Here is a 23,247-nt window from a genome sequence, read left to right as displayed (position 1 = left end):
GACAAAAGATGTAATTAACTTTTTGAATGTTACAATTTTGTGTTCATCTTGAAAAAAGATTTCATAATATAAGTAAATTGAGATCATTTTGTGTTGATTTTGAAGTAATTTAATTTGTATTTTAAAGTAAATTGAGACATGGCAATCATTATTTCAGTGTATATTCTTTTTGTGACTGTTTTGTGCATTCGTGTTCCGTGTAAAATATATACCTGGGTTCCATCAGAATTGGAAAACTCTGACCTAAAAAGATCCAATGATGCATCAACATTATTTAAGTAGTATTATTTTAACATGGGCGGCACGGTGGTCACAGCTGTAAAGTGTTGGCCTCAGAGTTCTGAGGGCCATGGCTCAATCCCGGCCCCGCCTGAGTGGAGTTTCCATGTTCTCCTCATCCCTGCGTGGGTTTTCGCTGGGCACTCCGGTTTCCTCCCACATCCCAATAACTTGCAACATTAATTGGACACTCTAAATTGCCCCTATAGGTGTGATTGTGAGTGTGACTGTTGTATGTCTTCAGTTCAGGGTGTACCCGGTGTAAAAACAACTGAATATATTGGCTCAGGACAGACAGCTTTGGAGGCAGAAAGGACCCACTTCAAGCGATAATTTTTTTTTTTTTTTTTTTTAAATTTAGCGCTTCAGCTACATGCCTGAAAAAATGGAATACATGCTTTCCAGATGGCTAAAACTTTAGCCAGACTGTACCTGCACAACCATATTGTGCAATCCAATACAACAGCAACATAAGTGTGAGTGATGGTATTTTCATTGCCTTTTCATTTTTTGTTAGTACAGTAGATATTGCAGCTGGTTGTGCAAAAACGACAACTGATTTTCATGAAATCAGTAAAATGTCTGTGCAAGAAACTGGCACATTTTTGTGCAAAAATGGTCCTGTCTTTCTATAGAGCTCGTGCACGTGACGTCACCATTTTCACGGCGCCATATTGCCAGTCAAAGAGAGCTGCTCGACATTGTGGGAGACATTGAACCGGAGGAGAATATTTACAATACCCATGACCTATTGTGCTGTTGGTTGTCACAATAGACAAGACAGTTCTTCAAATAGATCACCAGCTGAAAAGACAAGAAAAGATCGATGGATTTCGGCAATTAAACATGATGGATGGTGCCCAACCAAATACACACGCCTGTGTTGCAATGACTCCATTTCAGGTAGGAATTATTCTTAATCTCAAATTACCAAGAAGTATTTATAATGCCAAATTGACTCATTTGAGAAGAATGCATAATTACAAAAAGAAAATAAACCATCTGTCCCTGAGAAATTTACGGAGATTAACGTGTGGCCGCAATACACTTCCGTGTATGGAGACGGCGACTCCCTGTCATCTTTTTTTCCAATCATAGCTCATGAAGGCAAGTTTGTGTAAAACTTGGGGTCATTTATTTAAATATTCGTATTTGAATTGAAAAAATTGAGTGGGTCCATCACTATGTGGGATTTATTCCTGATTGAGAACAGATCCAGCAACAAAGTATTTGAATGCATCCAGACTTTTAAATGCTTTCAAACATTTCCATGTAAATCTCAACGATTTACTCATCAGATACATGTGTATATCCACTTGTCCAAGATAAGTGGAAGCGTATTAACAGTCCAAGTTCTTATCGGCAAAAACATCGACTACGGCATTAAATATGGGTCCTCTATGCCAAGTATCTCTAATTTTTCCATGTCCGTTCATTTATTATCACGTTCTAAATGCTTAACAGTATCGGATAAAACTCTGGGTGTAGTGCTATAAGACATATTTCCGTTTCATCTCAACAGAATTAACTTGCAACAATGCTTTGTTTGACCGGCAATATGGCGATGTCATGGGATTGTATGACGTAGGTGCACGAGCTCGATTCCATCGTAGATCATTCCCGATGAGCCTGAAGATAGCATCCTAACATATGGATAAACAACTTTTTGACTCACATCCCAGAAACATAAATGGTCCAATCTTTTGATCTAACATAATCCTGTTTATACAACACAACAGGATTTGTCATGGTAATGTTATTTATGTCGTTAGCAAGCTCTTAGCAGGTCAGAATTCCCCGACGTTTGCATTTTGTATTTAATATTGAATTGTCATTGTTATAGTACACATTACTCGGTGCAAGTGATACTTGCCACAATGTGGTTGCAAACACACCGGTAGAATGCTGTTGTTGTTTTTTATTTCTTTGTTTATCTTGGCCCCCTCCCCCCTTCTCTAAATATTATCCTGTGTCCTAATTAGGATGAGCTGGAGTCTAACCCATCTGATTTTGTGAAAGAGGCAGATACACGCTGGACTGGTTGCCAGCCAGGAGCAGTTTCTTTATCTTTTGTATTTATCTTCTCACTTTCCGTATCAATTCAATCTTGGCAGAGGTCTGCAATCTACAGATCTTATTAGATTTGAAAGGTCAGAGGACAAAAATGTTTACAGCATTTCTTGACAACTCAAGAACCCCTTTGTGAACCACAACTGCCATTTCAAATTGATTATGTACGAAAGCAGATATACACCATTTAAATTGATAAAAAATTATGTAGAATGAGCCTTCTGCTTTTTGCATCCAGTGCCTTCTGCTGATTGACTCTATCTGCCACTATGATGTAACGCAACCCAAACAAACATCCTCCTCATTCGGCTTTGCGTGCTATTTTTCCATGTTGTTTATTTGTTGTTATATAATTTAGTGATTTCTCAATGGTTTATTGTGTGGCATTTGGTTGTAAAAAATGATTCAGGCAGTGGTAAGAGCTTTTTGTTTGTTTGTTTTTGGGGAGGCTTTCCAAGTGAAAAGGGAATACGTGACCAATGGATGGGGAAAGTAAACCAACAACGGAAGAAACGTGGTCAGCTATGGGGGTCGTGCAAGCATTCAGATACTGTGCTGATCACTTCTAACCAGCATGAATTGACCCCTCCGTAGAAATTGCTTCATCCGCGTCGCTGGCCAATCAGAGGCCAGAGATCTGCATAAACCACGCCCCTTTTTTGCACCCGCCGTTCCCTCAGACAACGTCGCATGGTCCAGTATAGCTTTTGTTAGCGTTTTATCGCGTATTTGGGTTCTTTAACAATAGATATGGTTAAGAAGTGTAGTCACGGACTTTGTAATAGTGACGACAGGTATCCTGAAAGGCTAGTTGGTGGAGTTCAATTCGTACCCTTTCCAAAACTGAAGACCCAGTACGAAAAATGTCTTCGATGGATCAAACTTTGTGGAAGACCGCATGATCAACTGAATCCTTCAACCGGAGGTATGCCCTATATTTTCAATACATGTCTCATATAAATGAATTAGCAGTTCTTCGCTTGCATAATATAGCTACGTGTGAATGATTGTCACACTTGATCTGTGTTGAGCAATATTTTGCGATGATCTGACTGCACAAACGTGTCTCTGTTCGGCGGTGAGCTAAGCTAAACCGGACTAGCAGTCCTAAAAGCCTTCGACGTGCACCAAGACACCAAGACTGAAGGAAGGATGTTTGAGGACACTAAAGTAGTGATTGTCGTACTCGGTCGGGACTTACGTAGGTTCAGCACTAAGTCAAGAATAATTATTGAAGGGAGCGCGTGACGTTACACAAAGAAAACGAGAGAAACAACTCGTAAATCAAGCCTCGCCTTCTTTTCCTTCATACGGCGGTTCACAAACTGCTATACAGATACATATACAGATTCTGCACACAAGTGTGATATGTAACACGAAAATAGGAAACTGTCAATGACAACTTCATCTTTGGGTTATAATATATTATATTATGTGGCTTCTCGGTCTTCCTCTGACTCTGGAAAGATCTCGCACTAATATCAATGGTTTCTACGTCGATATGCATGTAAATACCATTGAAATACCGCTCGCTGAAATAATTGAAGCCCTCCTGTCTGCTTTTCAACGATATTTCACTGTTAGCTAAGAATGCAAGTGAGAAATCAGCCGGTAAATCGGACAGTTTCGCTCTTTTCTTTTCTTGCTGCACCGATATTTTTGCTAATTGTTTGTCTGACGTCAGCCCACGTGGCGTGACGTCACTTAAGGAGGCGTGGTTAAGTGCCCTGTACGGAGGGGTCAATTGAGAAGCAGAAAACACTGGCAACAGACGTGAAGTTAGGCAGAGGCTGAAACCAACTGCCGTGCCAACTATTTTTGTCTACGGCCAATGGGATCTGAACCGCCAGCAAGAGAACTCAATCTTGCAGCCGCCATGGTGCAGCACCAAAAGCGGCGATGGAGAGGTGAGGATTTCCTCGCATATACTGTACGTACCTGTAACTCTGTTATGGTTACTATGCGTTGGGCAGAAGGATAAAAAAAAAAAAAAAGCCACGCAGTATTTTTCAGTATTGTGGTCTGTACGTTTGACTTTGTGTGGTGTCTTATAAAGCGACTTGATTGAGGGGCACACAATATATAAGAATACTGCATACTATGTAAAAGCTTGTGCATATAAAATAAGTATCCAGTAGATGTGCCTTATTTTTTTTACTGTCTGACCCCTTGCGCATGCTCGTTATATTTTATTCATGACTATATTTCTATCAACAAGTAAGGATAGTGGCACAAATTATTTATGGATTTATGGGATGCAGATACATACCAAACTGTTCCAACCTCCTGATCAACTCAAACCCACATTTTGACAATGCCAAGTTTACTTGGGTGCTCCCGTATGTCATAATTCATCCTCCTCATATTCTAACACGGTGCTCACCATTGCGTATGGAGTGTAACACGCCGTTTCTGTCAATTGTAACGTTCCTTCCAGTAGCCTTGGCAGTGGATAGAGTACATACACCTCAGTGTCTGTTGAGGGAAGTGCTCGATATGTGCAATAAAAAACATTTTTAGCTATAGTTGACAACTTGCTGTAAATGACGTGCGTGTATTACATAACATTAAAAAAATGTTAATTTTGACTGACCCCACAACATCTTTGCCCTCTGACCTTTAAATGTCCAGAATTGGCAGTGCTTGAAAATATCCATCACTCTTACTTTCAATATTTTGTCAACAAAGAATTAAAAACAGACTTCTAATGAAGCAATGCACTAAATATTGCTGTAAAGGGTTAGATAAGCAGAAAACATCACACAGTTACAGGGATAATGTGTATCATCTCATGCATGCATGTGTGAGCACGCTTTTTTTTTTTTTTTTTTTACATTTTCAGATATACAGTCTTACATTGCATGAAATGCAACGTGATTAGTCCTTTTTTCCTCACGAAGACAGAAAACTAAAGCGAGCACATAGATCAATCACACTGCTATTGATGATACATCACACTCCCAAGACCAGAACAGCGTCTTTTTTTTTTTTTTTTTAAACATGGCTGCAAAATCCCGTAAAGAATTGATGCAGTGCTGCAACCTACTGTCCGGGAGCCGCAACTGCATTGCTCCTTCTGGGACTTGTCTTCCATGTCACATCAAATGGACGTGTCCCTTTGCTGGATTTTTTTTTTTTTTTTTTTTTTTTACATCCTCCTGCTGTCACCCCCCTCCCCCATCTCTTTCTTTTCCAATTCTCCGCAGTAAACAGGCTTCAACAAATCCCTCTCCCAGCCGTCACAACAGTTAACATCCTTGTCAGTGTGGACTAACAGTGCATCACGCACAGTGACTGTTGCCTTCAGAGAACCAGACTTTCATGAACGTTCTCAAAAGGAAAGACTTAAAGAGTCTCTGTTTGTCTTCTGACATGCAGGCAGTAATCAACACTATGTGTGGCTTTGGGGTTCAAACCCTGGACCACCTGGAGGCAAACAAGTCAATCTACCCAGTAGGCTGTGCGGACAGAGCCGTGTTGTGGATCGAGTCCCATCTGTTTCTGGTTGGAGCCCTCGCGTTGGGTTTGGCCTTGCCTCAGGTAACAGCCTACAATTTACATCAATGCTACCGTGTATTACTAACCATCCTCAAATCTACATTAATGTATTTTGTATTTCTGACGGATTTTAATGTGATTTTTAAGACATAAGATTATGGTTTATTTGTGCATACCAAAAGCAAACTGATCACGACATATTTTGCATGACTGTCCTTCTACTGCACACAATTGCATTCATTATCCACTTAATTAAGCATTTCTCAAGTGTTTGTCAAGGTCATAGCTAAAGACAGATAGATTATCTTCACACACATGAAACCACCTCTTGCTGAAGTCAGCCGCAACAGGCCTCTAGCTTTACTTTGACCCTGAACAAGAAAAGCTTAATCAAAAATGGAGGCCGAGAATGATGTTGCATTTATGCATATATAATAGATATTGAGCTCCTAGGAAGGAATCTCTTGCAGGACTAGACACAGATTGGAGATGAACAGTAGCCAAGATACATTTTGCAAATGCCTGGAAAACTCTAGGACCTAAAGCAATTCTGAAAAAATAAAAAGAAATTATAACTGAAAGTACTTCAACGGGATGTTCTTTGCTTTTTTGACGGCATATCATGTCTTTCTTAATGAATTGAACTAGATGGGCTTTGGGTCAATACAACCAATGAGCACTATATGAGGCTTCAAATTAAAATAATCCAATGGAGACCTTCCATGCCATAGTTATGTTTTGCAATAATTAGTTTGTGATAGTCGGATCCATCGTCAGAAGAAAAAGAGGAATGCACAGAGCCTACAACTGAGTGTAGGGACTTTGAATGTTGGGACTATGACACGAAAAGCTCAGGAGTTGGTTGACATGATGATTAGGAGATATTCTGTACATCCAAGAGAGCAGGTGGAAAGGTAGTAAGGCTAGAAGTTTAGGAGCAGGGTTTAAATTATTCTACCACGGAGTAGATGGGAAGAGAAATGGAGTAGGGGTTATCTTAAAGGAAGAGCTGGCTAAGAATGTCTTGGAGCTGAAAAGAGTATCAGATCAAGTGATGAGACTAAAATTGGAAATTTAGGGTGTTATGTATAATGTGGTTAGCGGCTGTGCCCCACAGGTAGGATGTGACCTAGAGTTGAAAGAGAAATTCTGGAAGGAACTAGATGAAGTAGTTCTGAGCATCCCAGACAGCGAGAGAGTTGTGATTGGTGCAGATTGTAATGGTGGACATATTGGTAAAGGAAACAGGGGCGATGAAGAAGTGATGGGTAAGTACGGCATCCAGGAAAGGAACTTTGAGGGACAGATGGTGGTGGACTTTGCAAAAAGGATGGAGATGGCTGTAGTGAACACTTATTTCCAGAAGAGGGAGGAACATATATTGACCTACAAGAGCGGAGGTAGAAGCACGCAGGTGGATTATATTTTGTGCAGACGATGTAATCTGAAGGACATTACTGACAGTAAAGTAGTGGTAGGGGAGAGTGTAGCTCGACAGCATGGGATGGTGGTGTGTAGGATGACTCTGGTGGTGGGTAGGAAGATTAAGAAGACAAAGGTAGAGCAGAGAACCATGTGGTGGAAGCTGAGAAGAATGTTGTGCGAAAGAGGTGAGACAGGCTCTCGATGGACAAAAGAAGCTCCCGGAAGACTGGACTACGACAGCCAAGGTAATCAGAGAGACAGGCAGGAGAGTACTTGGTGTGTCTTTTGGTAGGAAAGGGAAGAAGGAGACTTGGTGGTGGAACCCCAAAATACAGGGTGTCATACAAGGAAAGAGATTAGCGAAGAAGAAGTGGGATACTGAGAGGACTGAGGAGAGGCGAAAGGAGTACATCGAGATGCGACGTAGGGCAAAGGTAGAGGTGGCAAAAGTTAAACAAGACGCATATGAAGACATGTACACCAGGTTGGACACGAAAGAAGGAGAAAAGGATCTCTACAGGTGGAAGGATAGAGATGGGAAGGATGTGCAGCAGGTAAGGGTGATTAAGGATAGAGATGGAAATGTGTTGACAAGTGCCAGTAGTGTGCTAAATAGATGGAAATAATACTTTGAGAAGTTGATGAATGAAGAAAAAGAGAGAAAGAAGAGTTGAAGAAGCAAGTGTGAAGGATCAGGAAGTGGCAATGATTAGTAAGTGGGAAGTCAGAAAGGCACTACAAAGGATGAAAAATGGAAAGGCAGTTGGTCCTGATGACATACCGGTGGAGGTATGGAAGCAATTTGGAGAGATGGCTGTGGAGTTTTTGACCAACTTATTCAACAGAGTACTAGCGGGCGAAAAGATGCCTGAAGAATGGAGGAAAAGTGTTCTAGTTCCCATTTTTAAGAACAGAGGCGATGTTCAGAGCTGTGGGAATTATAGAGGAATAAAGTTGATGAGCCACACAATGAAGTTATAGGAAAGAGTAGTGGAGGCTAGACTGAGGACAGAAGTAAATATCTGCGAGCAACAGTATGGTTTCATGCCTAGAAAGAGTAACACAGATGCATTATTTGCCTTGAGGATGCTAGTGGAAAAGTACAGAGAAGGTCAGAAGGAGCTACATTGTGTCTTTGTGGATCTAGAGAAAGCCTATGACAGAGTATCAAGAGAGGAACTGTGGTACTGCATGCGTAAGTCTGGTGTGGCAGAGAAGTATGTTAAAATAGTACAGGACACAGGGTTCCTACTCAGTCTGACAAAAAAAATTTAGGGGCTTTTTAGGGGCATTCTTAGGGGCTTAGACGGAAAAAATTTAGGGCCGACACGAAAAATTTAGGGCCATCGTGGGAAATCAAGAGTAAGGGAAAAAAGACACCCAATGGTGCCATCAACCGTTCTTGGTTCATCAAATGTTCCAGTATCTCAGTACCTGTGACAGTGATCACCTGTCGCCCCTTGTGGTAGTTCTCATTGATATGACCATTGTCAACGTCTTCACGTAACAGTATACAGAAAAACAGATTCTAACTACAATTGCAACTATATACACAAATGTCTTCTACTGATGTCTGTTTCAGCACCCCTACTCTAGCTCCTTGAGCCTACCCAGTGCCTCCTCTATTTGTTGCTGCAGAGGTGCCAAGTGGCTCTCTTGTCCTTTGTTCTGCCTCTGAGTGCATTGGCCTCGGTGGTAAACCTCAGATTCCTCTTTTCTTCTGCCTCCTCACACAGCCTGCCAGCCTTCTCAATAAGCGTAGATATGTCAGTCTCTATTCTGGCTTTGAGGCAGTAGAGATGAAAAGTGGGCAGTGATGCCAAATGTAGCCAGGTACGAAGTCTTCCTTTCCCCACAGTGGTAGTTTTTAGCAATGTCACTGTCTGGGAACATGACTGCAAACACTTTCGAATTAGTTTCACAAGATTTGTAACTGTAATGGCTGCAGATCACTTTCAAAGTCCACACGATCTCTGCCTTAACGAGTCCGTCTTCGTGTATTGAACTATGTTCATAAAGCCTGACTTCTGCCTGGTTGAAGTCGATGGCTCGACAACTGTAGGTGCGCATTAGGGATCGCAACCGGTTGCAAATAACCGGTTGTAACCGGTTTTTGGTTTGTTTGAAACCGAAACCGTAATCAGACTTTCGAAATTGGTTAAAATTTCCAATCATTTCTTCCGGTTCCGGTACTCCACATTGCGCTATTTTTTCAACATCATTTCCACTTTTTTCAAGTTTCGCTGCTAGAGTAAAGTTTCTACTCAAAAGAACATTCAGTTAAATCTAAGAAACATCAAACATGGCATCGAGGAAACGGTCGGTATACTTTCATGCCCTTTCTGAAAGTCCGAAAGAAGAATGTCAACATTAAAACATTTTTACTAAAAAAATAACAAAAATTTAACTTACACGAGTGCGTTGTTGAAAGCCACATTCAACAAGCTTGTTTGTCAATATTGTATGCAAACTACCCCATTACCGAGGAGTAAATTAACGATCGATGGTGTAGTGCTGGAGAAAAGGAGTCGGAGGCGGAGTGTCGGACAGAGGAACAAAACTTGTTTTATTGGCAGACATCAAAACACTACTCGCATAACGGGGGGAACTCTGTGAACTCGTCACTCCGGAAGAGCAACAACAAAAACAGTCCGTGCGCACCCCAACTCGAGGTCCCGCGGGTGAATTATGTAAAACCCACTATGGTACCGGTTTTAAAACCAGTTAATCGTTTTTTTTTTTTTGCTCCAACTGTTCGGTTAAAACCGGTGATGAAAGTAAGCGTTTTTTTTTGCAATCTCTAGTGCGCATGCACTGCAAGTACCACTGCCTGAAGTTGATGCTTCACTATCTTGATATTTTAGAAACAGATTCAGACCAACGGAAGATGAGAAAGTCTTCGCCAAATCAGCGTGTCTCCTGTTTTTCCGGTGCGACTCCAGCGCTTTGACGCCCATCTTTTCAAGCTGGTAACTCTGCTTGCACAGATGGCAGTAAAACATGTGCCGATCTTTTGGATCTCGACGAACCCAGCTCCCAAAACTCCTTACTTTCAACCCAAGCTTCTTGAAAAATGCACTTCCCCGTGATACAAGTTGGATCGATGAAAGAACTACGCTACGTCGTAACGAAGATGAAGTGAAATGCCTACTCACGGAAACAAACAATGAAATATCGACAAGACGGCGACTAGTTGTCAACACGGTGACTTCCGTTGACAATTTCCAGCTGATTTGGCGCCAGACGGATCGCTATTTTTTTTTTTTACATAAAAGATTAATTTATTTTTAGGGAGAATTTTGGCGGTAGAGGTCCTCCCTTTGATATTTTTTTAATTTAAGGCCTTTTTAGGGGCTTGACCGGTTTTCGCGGATTTTAAGGGCTTTTAGGAGCCCCTAAATGCACCTTCAAAAATTTAGGGGTTTTTAGGGACTTTTAGGGCCGCGTGCGAACCCTGCATGTATGATGGCAGCAGAACAATGGTGAGGTGTGCCTTAGTTGTGACAGAAGAATTTAAGGTGGAGGTGGGACTGCATTAGGGATCAGCTCTGACCCCCTTCCTGTTTGCAGTGGTAATGGATAGGCTGAGGGATGAGATTAGACTGGAATCCCCTTGGACCATGATGTTCGCAGATGATATTGTGATATGCACTGAAAGCAGGGAGCATGCAGAGGAACAATTAGAAAGATGGAGACATGCACTGAAAAGGAGAGGAATGAAGATCAGCCAAAGTAAAACAGAATATATGTGCGTGAATGAGAAGGTGGAGGGGGAAGAGTGAGGCTACAGGGAGAAGAGATAGCGAGGGTGGAGGACTTCAAATATTTAGGGTCAACAATCCACAGCAATGGTGAGTGTGGTAAGGAAGTGAAGAAACAAACGGGTCCAAGCAGGTTGGAACAGCTGGCGGAAGGTGTCTGGTGTGTTATGTGACAGAAGAGTCTCTGCTCGGATGAAGGGCAAAGTTTACAAAACAGTGGTGATGTACGGATTAGAGACGGTGGCACTGAAGAAACAACAGGAAGCAGAAGTGGAGGTAGCAGAAAGGAAGATGTTGAGGTTCTCGCTCGGAGTGAGCAGGTTGGATATGATTAGAAATCAGCTCATTAGAGAGACATCCAAAGTTGGATGTTTTGGAGACAAGATTCGAGAAAGCAGACTTCGATGGTTGTTCAGAGGCGAGAGACTGAGTATATTGGTGGAAGGGTGCTGAGGATGGAGCTGCCAGGCAAAAGAGCGAGAGGAAGACCAAAGAGAAGGTTTATGATGAGGTGAGGGAAGACATGAGAGCAGTTGGGGTTAGAGAGGAAGATGCAGAAGATAGGCTAAGATGGCAAAAGATGACACGCTGTGGTGACCCCTAATGGGACAAGCCGATAGGAAAAGAAGAAGAGGTTTGTGATAGTCTTGAGACAGCTCTCTGCTTTTACCCATGACGATGTGAGTCTAGAGTCACATTTGGTAATGAAACCTTTTTGTAGGCCATCAATTAGGACCTCACCATCTAATATTCGTTAGGACTGATAAGAAACTGGATTACAGTTTGATTATCGATAGATTTTAGATGTTGTCTTAGATTTCCATGTCTTTTTGCAACTCTCTTTCTTCATGCATTTAATACTTTCTCCACGTCATGTCACATTATTACAGGCAAATTAATTTCTGATCCCATTTGTTTTACTTCCTTTGTATGCATGGTTTATTTGGGTTATTCCCAACGCTTGGTCAAAATATCATGGCAATAAAAGCACCGGTATTCCTGTGGAGGTATGAAAGCATCCAGGAGAGGTGGCCGTGGAATTTTTGAGCAACTTGTTCAATAGAATTCCAGTGGGTGAGGTAAGGGTAAGATGTCTGAAGAAAGGAGGAAAACTGTGTTGGTGCTCTTTTTTTTTTTTTTTTTTTAAGAACAAGGGTAATGTGTAGAGCTGTGGGAACTATCGAGCAATAAAGTTGAGCCACACAATGAAGTTATGGGAAATGGTAGGAGATGCTGGACTCAGGCAGGACAGAAGAACATATTTGAAAAAGTACCACAGATGCATTATTTTCTTTGAAAATGTAAAAAAAAAAAGTGCAAAGAAAGTCAGAAGGAACTACATTTTATCTTTGTATATCTAAAGAAAACTGATGAGAAAGTACACAGAGAGGATCTGTGGTACTTCATTCAGGTGGATGTCTAAAGTGGCAGAGAAACATGTTAGAACAGTACAGGACATATATGAGGGCAGCAGAACAATGGTGAGGTGTGCCGGAGGTGTGACAGGAGAATTTAAGGTGGGGGTGGGAATGCATCAGGGATCAGCTCTGATCCCCTTCCTGTTTGCTGTGGTGATGTATAAGCTGACAGATGAGGTTAGACTGAAATCCCCTTGGACCATGATGTCCGCAGATGATATTGTGATATGCAATGAAAGCAGGGAGCAAGTGGAGGAACAATTAGAAAGATGGAGGGATGCACTGGAAAGGAGCGGAATGAAGATTAGCCGAAGTAAAACAGAATATATGTGTGTGATAGAGAGGGGCGGCAGAGGAAGAGTTAAGCTCCAGGGAGAAGAGATAGCAAGGATGGACGACTTCAAATATTTCGGGTCAACAATCCAGAGCAATGGTGAGTGTGGTAAGGAAATGAAGAAACAGGTCCCAGCAGGTTGGAAAAGCTGGCGGAAGGTGTCTGGTGTGTTATGTGACAGAAGAGTCTGCTAGGATGAAGGGCAAAGTTTACAAAACAGTGGTGAGTTTGGCCATGATGTACGGATTAGAGACGGTGGCAATGAAGAAACAACAGGAAGCAGAATTGGAAGTGGCAGAAATGAAAATAGGAGGAATGAACATCCATCCATCCATTATCTGAGCCAGGTTGGATAAATTGAGAAATTAGCTCATCAGAGGGACAGTCAAGGTTTTATGTTTTTGGAGAAAAAGTTAGAGAGAAGAGACTTTGATCATTTGGACATGTTCAGAGGCTAAAGAGTGAATATATTGTTAAAAGGATCATAAGGATGGAGCTGCCAGGTAAAAGAGTGAGAGGAAGACAAAAGAGAAGGTTGATGGATGTGGTGAAGGAAGACATGAGGCAGTTGTCATAAAAGGGAGGACAATGCAGAAAAAAGATGACACGCTGTGGTAACCACTGAGAGGAGAACCCGAAAGGAGAAGAAAATCACCTGTATATTAATTGACATACATAAAGCATCATACAACTAGCATATACTCGGGGTTTAACAGCTAAGATATTTTTTGTAATCGATGCTGTCGAAGTTGATTTAAAAAAAAAAAAAATAGGCTTCACTGTTTCTATTATATATTACATGTGTTTCTTTCTATTGTTTTTGAGGCTACACTTGCATCTAAAGGCTCCGTCACACCATGACGTTCTGGTCAACGTCCTCTGAACATTTCAATCGTTCTATTTTTCAGCATTCTCAAACGCGGATGACACATCTGGCGTGTGATTAACGTGTGTCTAACACGACTTAACACGTGTCTAACGCACGAAAAACGTATCTAACGCACGAAAAGCGTCTAACAGCAACCAAATAAGACCCCTAAAACCATTAGCGTGTGCAAACGTGTCATTGTGGCGTGACGAGCGATTTGTCAACGTAAGATGAGCGTGTTGAGCGTGTGACCAATGGGTGAATAACGACAGAAAAGCGTTTTGCTGGCGTGTAATTTTTACAGTGGAACCGGCACTAAAACGTTGGAAAGTTCATAGTCACTTCAGTTGTTGTCGTGAGTTAGAACAGTGAGCATCATGCCGCCGAGAAGAAAAAAAGTTAGGGCACAGACTTCAGCAACTAGCGCTGCTAGTAAGAAAGCTAAGCCTCTTTCATCACGAGCAATGTGTTTGGAGGAAAAACAACAGCAGGAGGAAGAGCACGTCCGTGAAGTTACTCACCATGTGACACCCCCTGGGGACCCTAAACACCTTGCAAACCCCAGTGAGGACGGTCCGACAAAGAGACAAAAGAAGCAGAGAAAGGATTGCAGGATCCTGGACGGGGCTGTTGAGGATAGTCTGGTGGAGTTTTTCCGCGAAAACGAACTGCTGCTTTCTGGATCTTCCATAGTAGGTGCTCTCTATTGTAGCTTAATATTAAATGGAACTTGCTTACAAAGCATCGGTTTATATACCCATATGCATGGAAGTCGGGAAACGCTCGAATGACGCTCAATGGACGCCAAACGACGTTCGTTTCACTTTATTTACACGCTGTGTGCGCTAGGAGATTGTTCAGTGGTCGTTGACAGGTCGCCAGTGAGTCGTTCACTGCAAAGCAAACGATTAAGTAACAACCAAGTAAAGCTAGAGTTACGACTGACTAACGATAGCCAAACGCGTGCAACGCTCGGCAAACCTTAGTAAAACATTCCACGGACGTTCTTGAACGTTCTGCAGCGTTTAAAATTAAACGTTGATGAACGCTGGTCTCGGTGAGAACTTTTGTGCATGTTCAAAATTTTTTTTTCCGGACCGGCGTTCTCCGCCTATTCCCAGCGATCATTGACGTTCACTAGTGTTCAAACAATGCTCTTCTGGAGCTATACTGGTGACCATGGGCGACTACCAACGTTTCCTCAAACGCTATAGAACACTGATCAGAACGTCATGGTGTGACGGGGCCATTACATAGGTGTTGTATCATCCAATGTCTATGCTGAATAAACAATAACCAGGCATGTAACAATAATAAAATTGCACAATATTGACTCATGACAGAGTTGAAGATTGATGTTTAACAGAGGAAAAAGTCCAACTTTCACAATTTACATCTTATAAAGTTACACTGAACTCCGCAGCAAAACCCCTGAGATCTGAAAAGCCGAAACCATTTTACTGTAGTGGTCATGGTCAGGTTTTTACCACTCCTAGGAAAAACACTGGAAGAAAGATAATGTAATGACAATGTTGGTGGTGACAAATGTGTTATGAGTTTATACATATTTGGCCAATAAATCACCATTCATTTTGCAGCCCCAAACATTTATCGCCTTTTCAGAAAATGTAACTCACATTTCACGATGCAATCAGAGACCGTGTCACATTCCATTCTCTCTAACACAGCTTTGACATTGGATTTCTTCGTGTCCTATGTTGACCTGAGTGGGTCCCCAATGAGACCGGTGCACAAAAATGCATTGGAATTCTATGAACTTTGATGTCTTTTTGTCTTGAATGTGACGAATTTACAGTGTTACAAAATCACTCTGCATAATATTATTTGTTATTAGCGTTATGATCCTGTAAATATGACTCTGCTGTCGGGACAAATCAGCCCCACACAGAAAATGATTTTGGACAATTTTATCCTTCCTTGACAGAGCTGCCACAAACAGCACTATTAACAAGTGCCTGTTGTGTAATCTAATTCAGCTGCTGCCGTCCTCTAGATCGCAGGCATTGTGCTGTCCCAGATCTTGATCTCTCAGATCCAAGAAGAGATTACCTCCATGTCTTGAGCACCAGCGAACAAAAGCTAAGTAAGGAAAAGAAAAATGCAAGTGGAGTGAAATAGCAATTGCAATGCTGTTTGACTCAAAATGCACTCAGGTTTTTCCACTCCTCCATTACTGTTGTATCTTTCTTGATCTTCTTTTAATGTCTGCAATCAGTACACGTATGAGACATTTACCCAGTAAATGTGATGTAAAGTAATACATATAAAATAACATTCAAAATATAGCTGAGAAAGATGTCAGTTACATCATTACACATTGGATACTGGATTGCGCTAGGTGACAGATTTTATTCTTTGGTCATTTTATCCAGGTGCAGCAGGCAACACTCATCCCTCTGCATCCTTCCCGAAATCGCCCAGTTTGGGGGAGGTGGGGTTGGATGTGGGGCATTTTGGAAGGTGACCTTAAAATGACAAGGCCCAAGGAAAACAAGATTTTTCAGAGGGTTTCTGTTAACGTCTACATTGATAGGACACAAGATCCAGTAGATGACTGTGTTTATTTTGTTTATTAATTAATATATTTTTTTGCATCATTTTTTTTCTTTTCCTGAAATACAGAGTATTGATTTGACTGCAAAATAAATGTATATAAGGAAAATGTGCCTATAAAGCAATCAGTGTTTGTCTGACTTAGAGAATTGTAATTAAAAGAGCATATTAGAAAGCAAGAATAGCAACAGTATGAAGTTATTTTAACTCATAATTCATCGTAATGTGATCATGCATTTATAATGACTGCAACAAATACAGATATGCACAAATAATCCATTTTAGGTTTTAGGCTGGAAACATTTGCACATTGTTTAGCAATGTAAAATGCTGCACAGGAAAAATCCTGCATTTTGTTGCCAGAAAAATGTAAAAAAAAGTAATTTCCTTCAACAGTTGGTCCAAGGGTGTCCCGAAATCAAACATGGGAAGATCAGAATGGTGCCTTGTGTACCTTGCAATCAGTCTAGTGCTGGAGGGCGATGGCCCTCTGCATCAGACGATCAGTCAGAGGGGAGTTTGGCCTCACTGCGTCACGCTCCACCAGAAGACATCTATTGGAATTCAACGCAAGACCATATATAGAGATGAACACAGATTCAGATGGAATAGGAGCTGACAAAATAACATAATCAATAAGGACAGTGTCACACGGCCCTGTTGCAAAAACACAGAATGATTCTTGATCAGTTTGCACATGGAAAGTCAGCAGATGATGTGGCCGGACCACTGTCGTATTCATATTTTTCTTTTATAATATCAGTACATGGTTCAGCAGACATACACCCACACAAACACAAAACATGGCACACAATCCTAACATAACAAAGGACTGCAGGATCCTATGCGTTTTACCTTCCCAGTCTCTGGTGGTGCTTATTCTCCGATTTCAAGGCTGCATGAATAAGCAGTTGATTGAAGACGTCTCTCTGCAAACAAGTGGATAAAGCCATTAGTAAACAAAAGAAGTCTTTCGACACTACATATTGCCTTTCTACTATTAGGAGTTACACTATGTACACTTCGGCCCCTCTGGGACACGGTGCATGAAGTCCATCAACATCCATCAAAGAGATTCATTATTCATGTGTGTGTGCAGTGTGCTCAACATTCACACACCATCCAGTGCAGGATATTCATGGGCTCAAAAGCTCCAATGCTGAGGCAGGCCATTCTTTACCTCATAACAACAAGGAATTTGTTATAACTTAGAGATTAAACTAAGTAGGATCAAGAAAGTGTTCATCAAATAAGCTGAGGACTCAAGGTAGAATACGTTTCTATATCTTATATCTCTATCTATATCTTTTTTTTGTGTGTGTGTTTGTTCTTACCTGTGCATCGCTGCCCCCGATCTGCACCATGTTGTAGCGCAAAGGGTAAAGTAACTCAACAGTTTGATCGTAGTTTCCTTCGCCATATTCCATCAAGGCCTGACACATGGGCACTCCAATGGGTCCAGCCAGCTTATGTTGCTGGTTGTCACCTGGTGTTCTGCAAAGAAGAAGAAAATTGCTGATGAAGACAGGCTTTCTAATGTTTAGTGGCTATACTGCCCTAGCAAAGCCTTCCAAAAAATAACAGAACATAATGACACTTTAACTGTTTAACGAAATGCCAGTGAAAACAGTGTAATAGCAGCGCCAAGGCAATAGCAATTTCTCCCCCATTGGACAAATAGTCTTAAAATGTGATGTGGTCAGGCTCATTACTGACTAAGTAACAGCGCAACAATAAAAAAAAAAAAAAAAAAAAAAATGCAGCTAAGTAGTTAAACGCACAGACAGCTGAATAAATCATCTACAAGCTTGTTTTCCTGAGACCACGTTGCTGCACCAAAGGTCAGTAAGAGTCCCGAAGTGACATTTGAGTTTTACAGTCAATATGCATTGCAGTATACAATTTAGTAGTACACAGAACAGGAGTAGGCAACGGTAGAGGAAAGCACAGAAAAAGAATGAAAGCATTTTAGAGTCCAGTCAGTGATTTGAAGTGTATAATAATTGCTGCCTTTTACTCACATTGACAGTGACTGACGTTTAGATTAGTTTTATGTATGTTCTATGCGAGCGGGCAGGTAGAGGATGTGTAGGCAATGTCACTAACACATTCAGCTTATGGGAAAGAAACTTGAGCTCGTGTTAGAGTGACACCAAAAAAAAAGGATTTTCTCCTTTTGTTTGACAAGCCACCACATGGGGTATCAGGGATTTTTTTTTTTTTTGGGGTGGGAGGTGTCAGAATATTTTCACTCTGACACCTATTACTTCGCCATGAAACATTTTAAATGTGAAGGATGCTACTTCAAATGAGTGTGTGAGGCACATACACACAAAAAAGCCAACTATCCTGCCGATCTGAACAACAATGTCGCACAAAGTGGGAGAGGCCACACTACACTACAATTTTTAGCCATCAGTAGAGTTGAATTCTGTATTTTTTTCTGTTTTATTCATCAATCCATCCATCCATTCTCTAACGCTTCTCTGGGTTGGGTCGCGGGGGAACTAGCTTCAGCAGGGATACCCAGACTTCCCATTCCCCGGCCAGTTCTTCCAGCTCTTCCGGAGGGATCCCGAGGCGTTCCCAGGCCAGCTGAGAGACATAGTCTCTCCAGCGTGTCCTGGGCCTTTTTCCGGTGGGACATGCCCGGAAAACCTCAAAGGGGAGGTGTCCGGGAGGCATGTGGATCAGCCACCTTATCTGGCTCCTCAATGCAGAGAAGCAGCAGTTCGACATTGAACTGCATCGATCTCCCACTCCGTTCTTCCCTCACTTAGTGACCCGCGTCTTGGCAAGGGAAACCAAGATCAATTTTTTTTATTCGTCATAGGTTTTTTGTCTGGTCCCTCACCAAGGACCTTTTTGCCATGGGTAACTCTACCAGGGGCATGAAGCACCAGAGAACTTAGCTCCTAGGATCATTGGGACACACAAGCCCCTCCACCACGATAAGGTGACGGCTCAATGAGGGGGTTTTATTCATTTGATTAGATTTATTTGCCAAACATTGGTCACTGAAGCAAACTGAGCCGCTTTATTCTACTTCTTAACAACAGTGTGCTGTAATGTACAAAAAGTGATGATTTTTCAACATAGATGTCACTTCCATAAAAAAAGGACTTGGGTGGAATGTACAACAACAACAAAAAACATTTTCCTTAAATTCTTCTGCTGGTAGTAGACAATTGTAAAACGGTTTGCGCTTGAAAAATTTTTCTTTTTTTTTTCCAACAATCACAGATTTATTCTATTGCCAATGCTCTTTAGTTTATATTATGTTTTATTTATTTTGGAGTCCACATTAAGGTATATTCTGACTTCTTTGCAGTTAAACAAAGCTATTTGTAAAATGAGTGTTAAATAATATGACACTATTTTTACCTTGGCTTGTAAAAGACTGACATTCATCTCACAGCAAGAATTCAAATTCAGATGTGACTTTTCAATGGGTGCACTTACAAATCACAGCGTCTGACTCATAGAATTCCATTACTGTGACATACGCATTACGTAAAATTGCACCATTTAAATACATATGACATAACTAAATAAATGCAAAGCTTTAAAATCATAGCCTGACATCTTGCTCGATGACTAAAGCAGAGTGAAGCACCGCCATGGCTCACCTAGGAATTGACTTTCAATCTTTCAAGATCTGCCACCCACTCAACACTCCCCGAAGTAACTCATGCGACTTATGTAACAGTGAAAGATGTGCCAATTTAAAGAAGTGCTTGTAGATAGCAACTTCCTAGTGGGTTTTCTACAGTACAAAATGGGAAACAACTGTCTGTGGTCTGGCTGCCCAAACTCATTACAACCACAAAACCACAAGGGGGAAGCAACCGCTGGACTCTGCTTTGTGGATTGGAATGCCGCTCTCACTTCTGTCTGTGCATGTCCTTCATCCTACACTCAACATTGCTCCTGTCTCGGTTTTACATAAGCCCCTGGAGGTTCTTATGTAAGGCCGATGGTGTCAAGATGAGCAGTAGAGAGAGGAAATGGTGCAGAAATTACTTAGCCAATTCCTGGAGGCCCTCCAGCAAGCGCTGAGAGGCTCCAGTCTCTCTCGCTCCCACCGATACCATCAAGAAGTGGAGGTCGTTAAATAGGGTCACATGGTCATCAGTGTGAGGCAGCGTCACCTGGAGCAGCTCCCGATAGCGGTCCTTCACAAATACACCTAACGTGCACACAAATATTGCTTAGTAATGGCTGCATGATGTCTGAAAACAAATGCAGTTGAACCATGTTAGCACGTACAGTATACATACGTCAAACAAGACACCAGATTTATTCACTTAGGATGTGTTTGAAAAAAAGTCAATCAAAATGAACATTTTTAGTTAGTGGCAAGATTAGCAATGAAATACAACAGAATATACTGAAATCCCGTCATTATTATTCAGACGTACAGTTGACCAGAGTTCATATAGTTGGTGGTCGAAAAAGACAGGGGTCGACATTAAATTTCTCACAAGATATTGTTGAAAAGTCAAATAAAAACGGATGGCGAAAAGAGAAATCAGCTCGGTATCAGCTGGATTCATATTGTTTGGCTTTTAGGCATCTTTATGATTCATTACACAATGCTTTGCAATATGACAACCCGAAGGGGACATTAAAATAAAAATGACACAATGGCAGTCAAAACACAAATTTGGCTGTTAACTGTGCTATTATTATTATGTTCAATACTACCTTTGCTTGTACTGTATAATGCTATAGTGGATAACAAACTACTGCTAATCTTACTAATAGTGATGGAAAACTGTAATAAACAAAAATAATTGAGAAAAATGTTGAAGTCTGACTAAAGTTTGACTGTGGTCAGCCGTTGGGAAGGGTGGGAGAGTCTATCTCATCAAAGGTAAGATTTTTTTCAACGTCAATGTTTTAGACAGTACAATTAACATCAATGACTTGCACAACTTCTCTTAGTTGACAAACAGTGTTAAAGTATTACTCAAAAGTGAAGTTGTTACCAAGTCAATGAAACTGAAACATTATAATTCCAAACAATACAGTAATACAATAATAATTTTCATGATTTCATGAAAAGGAATTTGATAAAGGAACCAATAGAATGTTGAGCATCATGTTCCTTACCTTCCATCTCCAGTCTGCTGAGCAGGGAGCTGGCATCTACCATGTCCAACATGGAACCTTTTGCTTTACAACGTGTGAAAATCTTTTAAAAAAAAAAAAAAAAAATGTGGGGCGGAGGTCATATTTACCATTTCCCTTTTTTCCACCAATAAAAAAAATGTAAGATTCTGTATAAGAGGCAAAACATGAAAGCAAGAAGGGTTCCTGCTGGAATCCGCTGGTGTGAGTTAAAGCATTCATGAATGTTAGCTCATAGAAACTGCTCTCATTTTAAAACCTATTGCAACATGAAGTAACATCACGATTGGTTCTTGTCGCTTTGACAGGTACAGGACTTAAAAGAGTGAGACATTTGTACCCTCTATACTTTGAATGTTGACATGAAATAATCATCATCTTTGGTAGATGACTCCCATTGCTACAGTCATAGTAGCCATAACATTAGGTACAACCACACAATTTTTACGAGCATTAACACAAGCGGTGTATCAAAATTACATAATAGCTGTAAAAAAAAAATGGTATTAATTGGCGCTTCCAGAGAGCTATTATTGTAGGAATATTTTTATGATTGCAGTTTGGAGTAGTAGAGAATTGGACTTCCTCACACTGGGAGGTGTTTCTTGTGTATCATGGAGGGGCAAAATTATCATCCAGTGTGCAGGCACATGTAATTAGTATGCATTCTCACAGAACATCTGCTTATGAATGGAAGAGAAATAACTAACCTGAGAATCAAATAATTGCAGTGCAGCTTCATATTGCCCCTGTGGAGAGGGTGGTGACAAAGACAAATTGAAATAATGTCAGTCTTGAGATATGCTTGTTTGATAAAACTGCATCGCACAGAGGCAAACACAAATTAATCTAGCAATATAATCAACCGTGGAGTTCAAATTACCCCAGAGAAAACCTATCACAAATACAAGTTCCAAAAACTATTTGGCTGCCAACTTTACGCTTGACTGAGAAAACTCATTATAATCTTTACCTTCTCAATGAAATACAGTGCCCAGTGCCAATAGTTGTGACTGGCCAGCATGTCCGATACCTGCAATTAATTGCACAACACTTACTGAAGAAAGAGTTTCCTATGTTGTTTCATACAACAAAAGCTGGGATACTCAAAATGATTCATGTTGCCTCACAAGTCGCTATATATTATACCTTCCACTCCTTCTCCCTCCCTTCCATAAACTTCAAGCCTTTGTCCAACTCTGCTTTCATCTCGTAGACGTGGGCGAGCGCGTGGACAGACCACGCATCATCTGGAACCAGCGCAAGCCCCTACGCATTAATAAAACAATAACATGCTGAGAAACGCACATGCCTTGCCTTAATCTGGAACACATGGCAATTCATCTAATGTACACAGTAGAAGCGTGAAAGTTGAAAGGAAGTTAAATTTGGAATTTGACAAAAAATTGGGGAAGCATTTGCCTTCAGTAGAAGCTTAAAAGTTGAAAGGAATCAAAATTTAGAATTTGATAAAAATTTGGATAAACATTTACCTCCCACTCACCTCACTTAAATTACTATGTTACTACTATATAGTAATAATGATATTCCTCCAAGAGAGGAATGCTCATGTTAATGATTTCTCACAATAATTACCAACAATGATTTAACAAGCCAGGAAATGGGTAACTCCCGTATCATCATGTAACAGTTGGGGAGGAGCACAGCCCTTTGACTTCCCTCAGAAGGCTGTGACATTTTAGTGACTGGGGGCTCTATTTCCAATGATGCATCTTCATTTTGTAGAAGCGTAAGAGTGCCTGCGGGTTGGCAGAAGAAGCTGGAAGGTTTTACATCGATGTACATGCAAGGACACAGACACGTGAGGTGTGCTGGATGACAGATTTATTTCAACAGTGTGCATTCTTTTACTGTAAACAATGTTGA

The 23,247-nt window shown here is 41.0% G+C and overlaps 2 protein-coding genes across 7 annotated transcripts in view; one reads left to right on the top strand and one right to left on the bottom strand.

Moving 5' to 3' along the window:
* Positions 1-15,746, top strand: part of tspan33b (tetraspanin 33b) — a 34,933-nt gene extending 19,187 nt beyond the window's left edge. Inside the window, exons 7-8 of the mRNA XM_061822915.1 lie at positions 5,728-5,889; positions 15,668-15,746. Of these exons, the coding sequence (XP_061678899.1) occupies positions 5,728-5,889; positions 15,668-15,736 (231 nt within the window). The 3' untranslated portion in view covers positions 15,737-15,746. The remainder of the gene's footprint in view (positions 1-5,727; positions 5,890-15,667) is intronic.
* ttc38 (tetratricopeptide repeat domain 38) overlaps positions 1-23,247 on the bottom strand; it is a 54,851-nt gene that overhangs the window by 19,186 nt on the left and 12,418 nt on the right. For 3 of the 6 annotated variants that reach the window (XM_061822905.1, XM_061822909.1, XM_061822910.1), the window contains 8 exons: positions 22,510-22,629; positions 22,334-22,393; positions 22,071-22,109; positions 21,343-21,424; positions 20,251-20,416; positions 17,562-17,721; positions 17,083-17,156; positions 16,226-16,781 (listed from right to left, as the gene is read on the bottom strand). In XM_061822905.1, coding sequence (XP_061678889.1) covers positions 16,694-16,781; positions 17,083-17,156; positions 17,562-17,721; positions 20,251-20,416; positions 21,343-21,424; positions 22,071-22,109; positions 22,334-22,393; positions 22,510-22,629 — 789 coding nt within the window. In that variant the 3' untranslated portion in view covers positions 16,226-16,693. Of the gene's footprint in view, positions 1-15,117; positions 15,754-15,866; positions 16,140-16,225; positions 16,782-17,082; positions 17,157-17,561; positions 17,722-20,250; positions 20,417-21,342; positions 21,425-22,070; positions 22,110-22,333; positions 22,394-22,509; positions 22,630-23,247 lie in introns of those variants that run through there. The other 3 variants (XM_061822906.1, XM_061822907.1, XM_061822908.1) reach the window with 3 other exon arrangements.

Source organism: Syngnathoides biaculeatus, chromosome 6 (assembly GCF_019802595.1).
Source record: "Syngnathoides biaculeatus isolate LvHL_M chromosome 6, ASM1980259v1, whole genome shotgun sequence".
NCBI lineage: Eukaryota > Metazoa > Chordata > Actinopteri > Syngnathiformes > Syngnathidae > Syngnathoides > Syngnathoides biaculeatus.
Note: the sequence above shows the minus strand (reverse complement) of the source record. Positions and strands in the feature narration are given on the sequence as shown.